We start from the raw sequence: 14,502 nt of genomic DNA, 5'->3' as shown, positions 1-14,502 counted from the left end.
CACTTTCCTTGGCTACAAGGGGATAATTGGGAAATATATTTGAGTGCCTGGATATGAATTTTTTAATTGCATTAGATATACAGTTTAAAAAAAGTCCTGTGCACTTCTGTTTCTCTGTGACCAAATAGGTTAACAGGTAATTTAGACAGAACCCCACTATTAATAAGGTTAGAGGAACAGATTTCAGATCCTGATTTCAGAAATGGGTAGCTATTAGACAATGAACTCGTGTTCCACCCAAGCTGCAGACCGAAGGGAATGATGCAATGAGACCAAAAAAAAGTGGGAGAGGAGTTTTTTTTTTAAATGTCAGTAGTGGAACGATCCACCCTTTTTACTTACAAAGGGTGAACAGAAACCTACTATATTTCTCTAGGACATTTACAAAGAGTTATCTTCACCTTGAGAAGAAACTGAATAAAAATAAATGTCCATGGGAGGGAAGTTTAGAGAATCATAGCATGGATATTCAGTGATAAGAAAAATATGATTGATATTTGAAAATGTAGATTTAATTATGCAAAGAAAGGGAATATGGGGCTGATCCCTAGATGAGGTGTAGTTTTGGCTCAGCCTTCTAAAACTAGAAGCCTATTTTCATTATTCAGAAAGGAAACTGAAGTATCGTCACTGATTCAAAAGGTTTTATCCAATATAGTCTGATGACAATAGGAAAAAAGCCAAAGCCTACACCCCACATTGTCTGTTTAGTTAACAAGGAGGGCACAGTGATTCTGCACACAAGGAGGCATTATGCTCCCAGTGGTCCACAGCATATAAAAATCTAAGGAGCTCCTCACAGTCCAAAGCATTGTGGTCAGGGTAATGATCAATACCTATATAATGATCTGTTGAGTAAATGGAAGACATTACATTCAATCATCCAAAATATCTTCATCCAGATTGATATCTGTTGTGTCAATATCTTCTAATTCCAAATTATCCAGATCTACTTCTAGTTCAAGTAAACTCTGTAAACAAAAGGAAGAAGGTGATGAAGTTACGTAGTATTGTGTGAAAGAAAAGTTATCTGTGGTTCATGATCCAAAGTGAGAACTAAAATTTTCTTACTAGTCAAAAGGGCACCTTCCTACTTCAATGCCCCTGCTCTGAAACTGATTATATCACTTAAACCACAGAGGCCTATATATGCTATAGATATTCACAGGGAAAAGGGTGAGGTGGGTGGAGGTTTGGGTATGATATCTGACCTACCTTTTCTTCTTTGTTGGCTGTGTGGGAGGCTATAATAACTGGAGTAGGAGAAGGCGGCTTCTCGTCAAGTTCCTGAAAGCCAAAGTGGTAATACATATGAAAACAAAGGAAATTGCTCAGGAATTTAAACTTTTCCCCCACGAGGAAGATGATCAGGGTTAGAAAGTGGGAGGTGGTACTTAACCACTTTGGTACCAGCGTTGACTATAGTCGATAGCCACAGATGAATGCGCACGTCGACTTTAGCCAACAGCTGCCACAGCGGAGTGTCGACTTTAGCCGACAGCCGTGATATGACTTCTAATTTTTCATTTATTAAAATAAAATTGTGAACATTTAAAAATAACGTAATAAAAACATATATGTATACGTTACCTATTCTGATTTACGTTACAAGTAAAGCTGCCTGTAAAGTAAAACAAACTTTCAGTGCTTTAAAGCTTTCCTCATCACACAAGAGTAAAACAGATTTGTCATCAATGCACAGCACAAACTATTGTGTGGACTTTGAGTGCCAGCTGTGGGCAAGGTTTCTCAGCTGGTGAGCACAGTACCGAAGTGGTTAAAGTCAATCTCAGCCAAATTATCACATGAAGTACTCTACTGACCTGTTGAGCTGCAGATCTGGAGGGCTGAAAGCCTTTTGCCTCTTCCATAACATTTCTCTCTTCATTTGGCTATGAGAGAATAAAGTAATAAAATGAGATGTTTTGAAATCATAATTCACCTATGAACCTGGCCTAAATCCCAGATATTAGCTCTTAATTCAACAATAAAGTATTTAATGCAGCTCAAAACCTGAAGGCATGAATGCATTCCACCCTGCTGTCACACTAAATGAAGCTTGGCACTCCAGTCACTCACCGTGACAAGTGGATATTGTTTGGCTGGCCACAGATCAGCATGTGTTTCCTTCACCCATTCTTCAACAACAAAAGCTTCTTTTAATCCAGGGAAAAGATTTTCATACTCTGTTGGGTCAGCAAGGGATTCTGCTGCTTTCTGATTGACTTTTGACAGATTCTCTCTCCAGAGTTTCACTACCCTATTATAGATATCATGAAACCAAAGGGAGACTAAGTTAACTGTGCTCTGATTTTATTTGAAACATTTCTTCCTAAAATTAAGTCTATACCTTGAAACCTGACTGGGTAAGTAAGTTCGGGCCAGGAAGGCAGCTTCTGGCAGCCGTCCAGTTCTAATCAAGAGCTCCAGGCAAGCATCAAGCCTAAAGATTAAAAAGGAGAGGTACAGTTACCAAGAATAAACACTATAACACTGGCACTTAACACCATAAAGAAATGTGGATTTAGTGTTGCAAAGCCAAAATTTTCCCAACCCCCCTCATACATATATCTCACATCTGTCACTGAGCCATTACTTAATTAATGGTTGTTACTTAACAAAATCAACAGACTCCAAGGGTATGAGAATAAGAGCTTTCATGACCACTTTCAATCTACTTAGTTTTAAAGACTCTTCAGAAGAACCTAAAGGGGCTTTTCAAGAGGAGCTAAGGCAGGTTAGATTATGAAATTTTAAGGGCTTCAGGATATGTGCAAGTGGAAATTCAGTTTCACAAGTGGGACTATCTAGGGTAGTGCCTGCAACATAGGCTGGGCCAGACAATCCAGTGGTGCTCAGCAGAATACCAAAGTTTCCATTTTTTCTTCAATTTTTGTTTTTTCCTGTGCAAGTTTTATATAGCAGACAATGTGTTTCACAGTTCATATATTTTTGGATTTTACAAAGGTGATACAGCACAGATACTGTATATTACCTAACATTCTCAGCATTAAAAGCCACAAATATTAATATTTCTGCAATAATACATGAATATTAAATGTGATTAAAAAATCATGTGGCATAAAAGCAACTAAAAATAGTATGTCAGAGTTCAGGTTTTGCCATCAAATTTCTTACAAAAAGCTTTTCAGAATAATTCTGGGTTTCTGAATTATGGATAAGGAATAGTGGAGCTATTACAGGTAGCTAAATTTATAAATATATTCACATGTATTGGGGTATACATTCAAAATTTTATGATGAAGTATGGGTTTTTAAAAATAAGTATGTAGGACAAGGTTAATAAATACTTTTGTGTTTTATTTCATAATACAGCCAACTAACATCCATATGCTTTGGATTGCACTAACTCTGTGAGACTTAAAAATGTGAAATTTTTATGCTTTACGCTGGGCTCAAATCTGAAAGTAGCTGGCATCCTTATCCCCCTTTATTTTTGCCATCCTTATCCCCCTTTATTTTTGCCATAAATAGATCAAAATTATCCAATTTGGGTAAAATTACTGCCATTCAGGTACCAATTGGAACAGCTCAATAGCCACCTGCAGTCATAAAAGAGAATGCCTTGGCCATTAACTTGTGGGGCTGTTGAGAAAGGGGTTTAACATTTCTCCCACCTGACCCTCCCTGAATAGCTCATTTATCTCAAATATTTACACTAAATATGCTAAGAGAGACTTTTGCTGAGGTGCCACCAAAGTAGCACTGTCCTTCTCTGATGGTCCCCAGTATTCAACACCTTCAGCCATCCTTGGGTTCTCCCTCCAGGGCTTAGGAGGGTTCATTCTTCACATTCCTCTCCCAAAACCATCCTCAAAGTCAATGTAGAAATAACTGCTTTTAATTACTATACTCATCAAGGTCTTTTGGACCTTAGATTAATACTTACTTGCCCTGTAAAAAGTAGCTCATGAATGCCACGTTATTTTTGCCATCTCTCTCCGCACCCTCTGCTAGCTTGTTCACCATACTAGCATTTCCAGAGGCAGTGGCCAAAAGCAGCAGACCCCCATAATCCTGTGCATGGTGCAGGCACTCCTGGGCTAGGCCAAACTGACATTTACTAATGGCAAGCTCAGCAAGTTGTTTCCACTTCTGTTCTGACTATAAAAAAGAATTTCCAAGTTAAAGTATCTTTGGAAATAAACATTTAAATTTTCAACATTGTTATTCTGTTAACTGGAACATTACTGTGTTGACAACGGAAGATATATGTATAGGAAGAGCCATGCTTGTTAATAAGTTGGCTCTATCAATCAAAATAAGAATGACATTACAAAATGTATAATGACAAAATGGAAATTATTCACATATACAAAATGAATTCAAACGCAAATCAATTTTAATAACACATGAATAATTATCAACCAATTGTATTTTTGTTTTGTTAATTACATAGTGAAACTCAAAAACATCTAACTAGAGTTTCAAGGTAATTATTTTATAATTATTTTTAACAAGTGATTTAATACCACTTCTTTGAAAGAATACAAAATTGTTTTTTATGTCCTTAAATATTTAACAATATTATCTCACTTATAGCTTCTAAGAATCAAATAAAATGCTGTATATTTTCATGATCTTAACATCACTAAAATTTATTTTGCCCACTGAAATTAGTTTACCAGTAAATGCTAGACTTAAACCACAATTGAGAGGCCTAAATATACAAAGATACAGAAATATCATTAAATTGTCTTTCAAAAATGTCATAACCCCTCTTTAAAGCCAACAACTTTCTTGCTAGTTTGGGATATTGGCAAATTACTGCTTTATCTGTACTCTTAGAGTTCCCAGACTAGTTTACCAACTATTTTACATCTTTCCTTCTCTTGTAAAACAGATCTCACTTAAGATAGGAAAATGATTTTTCTTAAACAAATTAGAGTGCTAAGACTATGTCCAATATAATCCATGTAATTTATGCAAAGATTAACATAACACACCTTTAAGAAAGACCAGAGACAATAACCTCACTAAAATGAGTCACTAATTTGCATTTGAGAAAGCTTTAATAACAAAACATACTAAACACACAAAGTACCTACTGATATTTCCCATCAGTTGTCAAAAATCATGAATTAGTACATACCTCTGCTTCTACTGCTAACTGGTATGCAATTTTTAACTCTCCAAGTTGAAGAGCAAGCTCAAAACGATGCTCAGGATCTGTGGATACTGTAAGAGCTTGCTGCTTGAAGCCCTAAACAGATTAAGAAAAAAAAAAAAAATATATATATATACACACAAAATTGTGTATATGTATTAATAGTAGGTATATACAGCACACACACATCTACAAAGCAAATCCTCCATTTCCCTCTAAAACTAAAAATACCTAGCTGACATAGAAACCCTACTACTTAAACAAAAGTGACAGTTAACAAAATACTATTTAATGAGAAAACAGAAAAAATTTAAAGTCATTAAATTAAATGGTAAGAGCAAACCCGGCAGAAAAAGTATTCAGCCACATAATGCTTACTGTTTTTTAGGGTAATGGAAACTGACCAATGCTAGATAAACTCAAGTAAAACAACTAGTAAAATTGGAAATGTAAACAGAAATAAGAAAGGGATTTTAGAAAGTTGATTGAATAAGAATCATTTCAAAAGAAGAAAACCAGGCACAGAGGTGTAAACTTAGCTGTTGGTAAGCTACTCATCTGGACCTTAGCGATTATCTAATCCAGTCCCTCACTTTACAGATGAGGTTACTGGCAGTAAATGGGCAAAAAAAAAGGAAGTCAAATATGAAATTCTGCAATATTCTATTACCTATAGGTCATTTGGCAAACATTTTGTATTCAGGTCCAGACACTGATCAGCTGTCATTACCGATGATGCCTTTTTGATCTCATGATCAGTTTATTATTAGCAAGTATCCTAACCTAAAGGACAAGATGTTTAAAATTTCCTTTCCATGCTCCATTAAGCTAACAAGAATAAGCCTTTAAACCAACTATCATAATAATTAAAATTAGCTTTTCTCATAAGACAAACTATTGATGGAGTCTGCCTTATGGGCAAATTTTTCAGCTGTAGGATTGTAGTGTGTTAGACGAAAATTTCAGGGCTAGTTTACCTCTCATCAGACTGAGGAAGAATGCTCAGCAATGACATGATCAGGATGGAGTAGCTGGACAGCTTTCAAGAGTTCTGTTTGACTGGATCTTTAAGATGGCTTTTTCAGTGTGTGTGAGAATGTGTGTGTTTTTTTAAGCTAGTAAAGCATGGTTGTGAGGGGAAATGTTAAATCAGCTTAACAGTAACCCACAAGCCTTGGACCAACTTATCACTGTGTGAGAAATGTACTAACTTCCCAGATTCTAAATAATCTGAGTTACTCCTTTTTTCTTTCACTAACACTGGTGCAGACAACATAAAACCCAAGAACGGAAGATAGAAGTTTTTTAGAACTAGACAAGTATAGGCAAGCAGAAAGCAGATGACATAAAATGGGCTAAACTTACACACTTTTGATTTCCCCTAAGTCCCCACTAAAATCACAGTAAAAGGATTTTTTTTAAAGGCATGAACTCCCAAAGGATATACAGAAAGGGAGAGGAAACATTACTATCAAAATTTTGGAAGCTGGAAGGCTGGTAGAGGAATATAAACACTTTGTTAAAATACTAGAGAAAAAAATCCTAAATCAGGAGTGAGGACAGCATAGCAACAACCTGATTCATACCTCAGAACCCCCAAAGGTATCTGATGAAGGATAGTACTAAAACAAACAAAAAAACCTGGCCTACAAGGAATTAAATAACCCAGATCCACTTCTCTTTCTCCCACCCCATTACACACAAAGACAGGCTTATTCTTTGGAGAGGGTAAACTAGGGGGTATCCAGTCTAGGAGATACTCAGCACACCTGGAGGGAAGAATATTGAGTATCAAAAGGAAAATAGGAGTTATGAAAATGGATATATAAACTAAATGAAATACTAAATACTCCAAGCTGTCTTCTACTCAGCCTCCAGAATGATGCTGATTGGGGAGCTTCTCTGTAAAATCTAAACAACCCAAGGGGAGAGACCTAAAAATACTAAAGTGACAACTCCATGAGGGCTATATGTCAGCTAGAACAGTGCCTGGTACATTAAGTGATCATTAAATACATTTAATGAAAATATTGAAGTTGAGGATCCCTAATCAAATGGCCCAACCACATCATATATTGTGAAGTCTATGCCTCCACCCCCCCCAACAAATTCAGATCTTTTAATTTGCTTCTTAGACCTCCACTCTTAAATAAGAGCCCAAGGATAATCAGATCCTAAGGAAAATCTCTAATAGGAAAGACAGAGATCAAAACAAATCAATAAAAGGAACCTGAAGAACGCATACCATGTAAAAGAAAACTTTAAAAACAACCTGCCCCCAAATAATCACTCATATTATCAGATAAGAGAAACTTTCATCGACAAACAAGAAGAGCTAAAAAGTCAGAGAATAACAAAGTAAGAAAACCAGTGCAGGAAGTTCAACATTTGAAAAATGGTTCCAGAAAAAGAGAAGATAGAAATCGAAGGAGGGAAATCACAGAATGATTCATGAGAATCTCTCAGAAATGAAAGACATGAGCTTCCTATTTAAAAAGCTCATCTTAATATCCACAGAATGAATGAAAATTAACCCCTACACCAAGACCCACCATCATTATAACATTTCCAAACAACAGGGACAAGACCCAAGAAGTTTCCACAGAGAAAAAAATCAGGTTTCATAAACCCAGAGTTGGGAATAAAAGTGGCAGTGAGGCAAAAGAAAGCTAAATCTTTCTTCAATGGAATAGAAACTCAGAAGAAATGCCAAAGCTGAGAAATGAAGAAATGGCTATACTGCTTGTTAGATTGCAAGTTATTACTTAGAGATGTGGAAATAAATACCAAAAGAATTAGGTTAAATAAAATAATTAAAAGTATTTACCTCTAGGGAGTAGGAAGCAGAGAGGAGAGGGCTGCTTTTTCCTTAAGCCTTACAGAACTCACTTTACACTTTGTGCATATATAACTTATATTTAAAAACACTAAGAAAAAGGCATGTTGCTAATGATCAATTTTATGTGTTATTTTATCACAATTTTAAAAAGGCAGATGGGATAGAGAGAAAAATGTAGTATAGGGAATGAAAATACTAAGACATTGGAAAAGAGGTGTATAGAGGAGGAAGACTGGTAAATCACCTCCAACATTTAAAGTGGGTACTAAGAACACTGAGAAAGGAGAAGGAAGTGTATAAGGAGAGTGCACCATATGCTATAACAAGTGCCTTAAACTTACAGGAGAAATTCCACTGCCACAGGAAATCAGTAGTGATTAAGAAATTAAGTTTTTCAAATCCATACTAACATTCTTTCATATTGCTAGTTTTAAAAACAAAAGGAAAAGAAAAAAACCTCTTACCTGCTTTTCCAAAAAGTGTGCAACTCTGGTCCTCTGTTCTTTTGGAATGGTAGGAAGGACTTTATCAGCCATGCTAAAGTCCCTTCTCATGACAGCTGTCTGGTATTCTAGGACTGAAACCAGCAAGGAGTAGCTAACAATGTTCAATTCTTTATCCCCAAGATAAAGCCTGTTGTCTTTAGGAATATAGCCCAGGAGATACATTGTCCTATAATAGAAACATACACTAAATCAGAAGTAAGCTCAAATCTGCAGTTAAACACACACATACACACCACTCCCCAACCTGCCTCTTGCTCAAAATCTTTCCCTTTGATTGATGCAATTTTGGTTCACAACAGGCAACCTACTAAAACTGTAACACTAAAAAAAATCACCCAACTGTTGCTATTAATACAAGCCAGCAATAGATTTTGTTTAAAAAGCACACTTTAAAAATTTAGGTCAAAAGCAAAATCATACTCAGCTACCTGTCCAAGTGGGCAATGGTGACTATTTCTCCTCCAACGTAATAATTTAATCTGTTCACAGAACTTGTGTAAATGAAACAATCGCCTACCCACAGCCCCGTTTTCACTATTTCCTGAATCTCACCAAGAACCTGCAGAAAGAAAATAAAGATTATTATTACCTTATCCAAAATTAGAGATCTGTCAGTAACAAAAAGGGTGATAAGGTCAAATACAAAATAATACAAAGTAAAATCCTATTTCAAGAAAGAATAATCTTTCCTTAGAATTTCTCTTTTTTCATTTAAGAACAGACTCCCAGGTTAGTATTTATAATGTGAAACCTCATTGTTGGGTCAAAAACCTCCTAATTCACATGAAACTGGAATATTAAGTATTTCATAAAATCTTCTAGGACATCTCCACAATGGATAGTTTGTCTTTACCATTTGGGAGCTCATTTAAATCCTTATAGCTCAACAGTTTTCAGACTAGACAACTACAAATTTCCTTACTGAAAGATATCAAAGTATGTCTAAAGAGTCCCTAAAATCAAAGCACAAATTTCTTTTAAATATATTTACTTTCAGATTCTGATCTCCAAGCCAACATTTTAATTTTCACATTTCACCAGAACCCCTTAAATGCTTAGCCTCCCCAAACCTAATTTATAATGAAATGTTAAAATTGGTGAAGTCTGCTATAAGAATATAAATCATTTCAAAACAAAGCTAAAGTTGTGCTGATGCAATTACCTCAAAGGCATCTTCAATGCCATCTTCAGTTACTCCCTCATGTGTTTCCTGTGCAGCCAAGACTTTTTCTGACAGATACTTAAGGATAAAAAATGATTCCTCGGTGGCAATACAAACTAGCTCTCCAGAGTCTGACCAGAAAATCTGCAACATGACAAAAACACAGACAACTGATTTGGATTTCTGAGTGGATAGGACAAACTACATACACTTTGTTTCTTAAAAGATTTATCTTCTTATATCAAGATAATAATATGCACTTAACAATTTTATGTAGTATATTTATATATATATTTGGGAGGGTAGACAGGGCAGGGCTGTTCTATTTAGCCTAGTAACAGAAAGAGCAAAGGGACGCAGGAGGGAGGGCTGTCAGGAAACACTGGATGTGTTATGATTTAGAGAAGCAGCAGCCTATTCTCCATTGCTCTAGAACAGTCGATCTCACCCTTTATTTTCATTATTACTCAGCCTCCCCAAGAGCCTCTTTAGATATTTTTTTTCCTAACTACCTCCCCCAAAGAAATTTTAATACTACAGATACAGTGGGTATCTGTTTATACATATGTGATACACACACATATACATCTCTATGCTTTATACATAAACAGAGTAAGTTTTTTTCCAACCCCCTCCAAGAACCAATTTTTGTCCCATTGGGGACACTACTGCCCCCACTGAGGATGCATGCTCTATACCCAGACCCCAGGGGGGCTGGTTTGTTTTCAAAGACAATTTCCTGACAGTGAAAGCTGTCAAAGTAGCAGGCAGTTCTAAAGGTAGAATACTTTGTCACTGGAGATGGTCTCCTGATGTTTAGGCAGCCATCATCAGGTCAAATAGGAAAAGGTTTTCTAAACTGTGTGGGAGCTTCTCTGGCCTTTCCAAGTTAAGAATTTCCTGACTTCTTGTCTTCAAAGTATGCTTTTAAAAAATATATTTAAAATATAAATAGCACTTGGACTTTGTACAACTTTTTATGCTTCCAAAAATATCCCATGTCTATTGCCTCATTCAAATACCACAATCCTGATTTTCTGAGCAATCCTGAGGTAAATGGCACTGTGTCCAATACAGTGGAGCAGGGACGGCAGGGTAAAAGAACACTTCTTTACCTGAGGGACCCAGAACTCACCACGAAGATAAACATTCTAGAAACAACAATGGATGGAAAACTCACATGTTTGGGTTGAATTTCAATTCTGCGTATGAGTTCTGTATTATCCCAGTCATAGAAGGCTAAGCCGTTTACAGATCTGACTCCCAATAAGAAGCCTCCGTAGATACCTGAAAAGAACATAGAAATTTTTGCTTAGATGTTTTTGAGCCATTACAAAACTTCTAAAAATGTATCCTATATAAGTAACACTCACTTTCAGCTCCAAAATCTGGTTTAAACGATTTTTTTTCCTTAAAATTCTTAAATATCTTTACAACGCTGTTGCTCTCTCTTATCGCATATCTGGGGGGAAAAAAGGAAGGCAAAAACAGCATATTATATACTAAACTACAATTTCACCATATGTTAGAAATATCTTCAAATATTTTTAAGTGATTATGCAAATATATAAAATGAATATTTGAAGATTCAGTGATGTACTTTTTCCCTAAGAGATCAGTGAATTCCTTACAGTTGAACAAATAAGTATGAGTTTCATAGTGTATATTACACAGATTACTAGGGCTTACAAACATTTTTGAAACTGGAAATGACCCAAATGTCCATCAACAGGTGATGATTAAACAAATTGTGGTATATTTATACAATGGAATATGACTCTGCAAATAAAGGAACCAGTTACTGATCTAGACAACAACATGGATGAACCCTGAAAACATTGTCCTGAGCAAAAGAAGCTAGATACAAGAGTGCATACAATATGATTTCATTTATATAAAACTCTAAAGATGACTAATCTATATAGTGACAAAAAGCAGATGACTGCTTGCTTGGGACTGAGGAGTAGATGGGTGAGGAGTGTGGACTGACTGTTAAGGGAAATAGGGGCTATTTGGGAGATGATAGAAATGTCTCATAATTTTATTGTGTTCATGGTTATGGATTGTATACATTTATCTGTCCAAATCCACTGAAATGTACATTATCCCCCCACCCCTGCATCTATGGGGGATATGTTCCAAGACTCCCAGTGGATGCCTGAAACCTGGGATAGTACCAAACCCTGTATACACTATGTTTTTTCCTATACAGTAATAGGTGGGTAGCATATACAGCATGGATATTAGACAAAGGGATGATTCATGTCTCAAGCAGGATGACAGATTTCATCATGCTACTCAGAATGGGATGTAATTTAAAACTTATTATTTCTGGAATTTCCCATTTAATATTTTTGGATTGAGGTTGACCCCAGATAACTGAAACAGCAGAAAAATAACAGATAAAGGGAAACCACTATACACTTAAAATGGTACATTCTGTTCTGTATAAATTATATCTCATTAAAAGTGACTTAAAAAAATAAAACCTGTGACAAGTGGTTTACTCGTCAGCCATGTTCAACACCACCTTACAAAACTGCTTATATTCAGGCCTCTGCCTAGGAAAAAAGGGCTGTGGCTGTCACTGGATATTCGAGATTGTGTGAGTAGGTGATGTGGTAAGAGCTTTGCTCAGGACAGGAGAGAAGCTGAGCAGGGTCTTGGGTGGATAAAGCTGAAAAGGAGAACTATCGAAACAGAGGTATATTGACAGAAGTGAGCCAATTAATGAACAATAGATGTTTAAGATGATAACAAAGTACTTTTTAGTATACAGAACGACGCGTATATGAGTGTATTCAGGAAATTTATAAAAAGATCAAAATAATTCCTCATCTCAGTAAATTTTAGCTATTATAAAATTTTTAAAAATGCATATTATGCAGTGCTGAAGCTCCAAGTTACCCCACTGCTGGGGGTAGGAGGCAACAAATGTGGGGAAAATAAAACAAAGAAAACTATGAAGATGTAATAGAGTTGTGTGGTCTGAAAACACCAAAGCCATAATGTTTATTACATGCACCAAACAGGAATTAAAAAAGGAACCAGAATCAATGACTATCTGGTGAAACAATTCAGAGTTAATTGGTTTTTCTTGCTTTTAATGTGAACACTCTGAATTCAAACAGAAATTCATTTTGTTAGATATGGGAGGTGGGTAACCACAAAAAATGAGTTTTAAAAAAGATTCAATAAAGTTCTCATCAAAATGACATCAACCACAACATCTCCCCTAATTAGCTCATAAAGAGGCAGCAGCACCTTAGGACACCATGTCACAGGGAAGGTCTGCCAAGGCCTGCCAAAGTACACTTGAGGGCCTACTTTGCTTTAAGCTGGTAAGCGCCAGATCCTGCCTAGAGCTCCATCAAGGAAATGGGTGCTTGGACCCCAGTTAAATGGGATTATTACATCATTTTGAATGAGCCAGCTCAATACTTAACACAGAAAGGGCAAAGACAGCTCATGCTACACAGTTGCCTCCAACTATAATCTTCCAGTGGGCAGCTTTGGTGAGCACTGTTTTTTAACAGAGAAACACAGCCCACACCAAGCCTTGAGAATCTCCTTTACAGAACAGTACAGAACACCCATAGGCAGTCAAGGCAAGCTGGATATCTTACAGACAAAACTTACTCTGAAGAATCGTGGGCCCATGCAAACTCTTGTGCCGACCCAAAGCTCTTGTTTCTCAATGCCATTGCTGTGTAGATGATATACTCCCCATCACCACACACCACCACAAACCTAGAAATTACAAAAGCCAAGGAGGGAAGTACAGAGGACCAATGTTAAGTAATAATAATTCATCTTTACAGTAAAATAATTCTAACAACAAGTGTTATTTTTAGTCAATTACTAATACAGTTTTATATCTTTTAAAGTTATATATTTCTTTGAATACAGAGCTACACAAAAATATTCTAGCCAACAAGTCCAAAAACAAATTATAAATATGGCTTTATTGTTGAAAATGTTATGGCAATGGCCTTCTCTCATAAACAAAAGAGATTGGGACAGGAAGGTAAGAATGGCTGGAGATGCATAGGAGGAAGTTCCCAATTATTCAATTAGTATTTGTTGAGCACCAAGATGTTTAGCACTTTGCTCATGACATTTATACCATATGAAGGCATTATCTTATTAAAAGACTATCTTCATTTTAAAACTGATTGGAATGAATAAAAATATCTTAATCTAGTTTTTAATGACTGTTAAATTTATCAAAATAAACAGGATGTTTTAACATTCAAACAATGAGAATGTTGCATAGTCAAATAAAATTTTCCCAATAGACCTAACTCTCTTTAAGGTTATCATTTATAACACATGCTCTTTGCTCTCAAAGGAGCACACAAGAACACAAACCCAACACATATGAAATAAAAGTAAACACAATACTATTTAACTGTTCAAAAATGTGTGGCAGACAACAGGGCCAGGAGGGCAAATGTGCTCCACCTTACATGCCAATTTGATCAATTGGCATGGCTGCCTGCCTGCGGCTGTGTTGAGGATTGTGAGGTCGAGGCAAGAGCTCAATGGGAATGATCAGAAACATCCACCATGTATTCTATTCCACCATAGGGCAGGAATAGAATACACCATGGATATACAAACCCTGTTCACAGAAGGTCAGAGAGATTTTGGTGATGGCTTACCGCCCATTAGGATTGTGCTGAATAGTCTGAGGGTATATTTCACAACTGCCCATATCCTTTACTGCCAATGGCAATCTTTCCCCATCTTTAATTTCGGCATCTCCCATTGCTTTTAGGTTGGCCTGCTGGACTTCTGAATGCTTGGCCCAAATTATCTTTCCATTGGCATCCATGGACATGGCAGGTTCCTCCCGACCAAGCTG

At 36.3% G+C, this 14,502-nt stretch overlaps 1 protein-coding gene and 1 non-coding gene across 2 annotated transcripts in view; both read right to left on the bottom strand.

Moving 5' to 3' along the window:
- Positions 1-304: 304 nt before the first annotated feature.
- LOC142875448 (small Cajal body-specific RNA 24) lies at positions 305-434 on the bottom strand. Its single transcript, XR_012922801.1, has one exon.
- A 56-nt stretch (positions 435-490) lies between these two features.
- The window catches only part of COPB2 (coat protein complex I subunit beta 2), a 29,165-nt gene continuing 15,153 nt past the window's right edge, over positions 491-14,502 (bottom strand). Inside the window, exons 9-22 of the mRNA XM_012749134.3 lie at positions 14,300-14,499; positions 13,275-13,385; positions 11,009-11,097; positions 10,816-10,922; positions 9,636-9,779; positions 8,902-9,032; positions 8,432-8,639; positions 5,114-5,224; positions 3,911-4,125; positions 2,351-2,443; positions 2,080-2,260; positions 1,824-1,892; positions 1,216-1,287; positions 491-971 (exon numbers count right to left, since the gene is read on the bottom strand). Coding sequence (XP_012604588.1) covers positions 876-971; positions 1,216-1,287; positions 1,824-1,892; positions 2,080-2,260; positions 2,351-2,443; positions 3,911-4,125; positions 5,114-5,224; positions 8,432-8,639; positions 8,902-9,032; positions 9,636-9,779; positions 10,816-10,922; positions 11,009-11,097; positions 13,275-13,385; positions 14,300-14,499 — 1,827 coding nt within the window. The 3' untranslated portion in view covers positions 491-875. The remainder of the gene's footprint in view (positions 972-1,215; positions 1,288-1,823; positions 1,893-2,079; positions 2,261-2,350; positions 2,444-3,910; positions 4,126-5,113; positions 5,225-8,431; positions 8,640-8,901; positions 9,033-9,635; positions 9,780-10,815; positions 10,923-11,008; positions 11,098-13,274; positions 13,386-14,299; positions 14,500-14,502) is intronic.

The sequence above is a fragment of the Microcebus murinus genome, chromosome 1 (assembly GCF_040939455.1).
Source record: "Microcebus murinus isolate Inina chromosome 1, M.murinus_Inina_mat1.0, whole genome shotgun sequence".
NCBI classification, from domain to species: domain Eukaryota; kingdom Metazoa; phylum Chordata; class Mammalia; order Primates; family Cheirogaleidae; genus Microcebus; species Microcebus murinus.
This window is presented reverse-complemented; position numbering and strand designations above follow the sequence as displayed.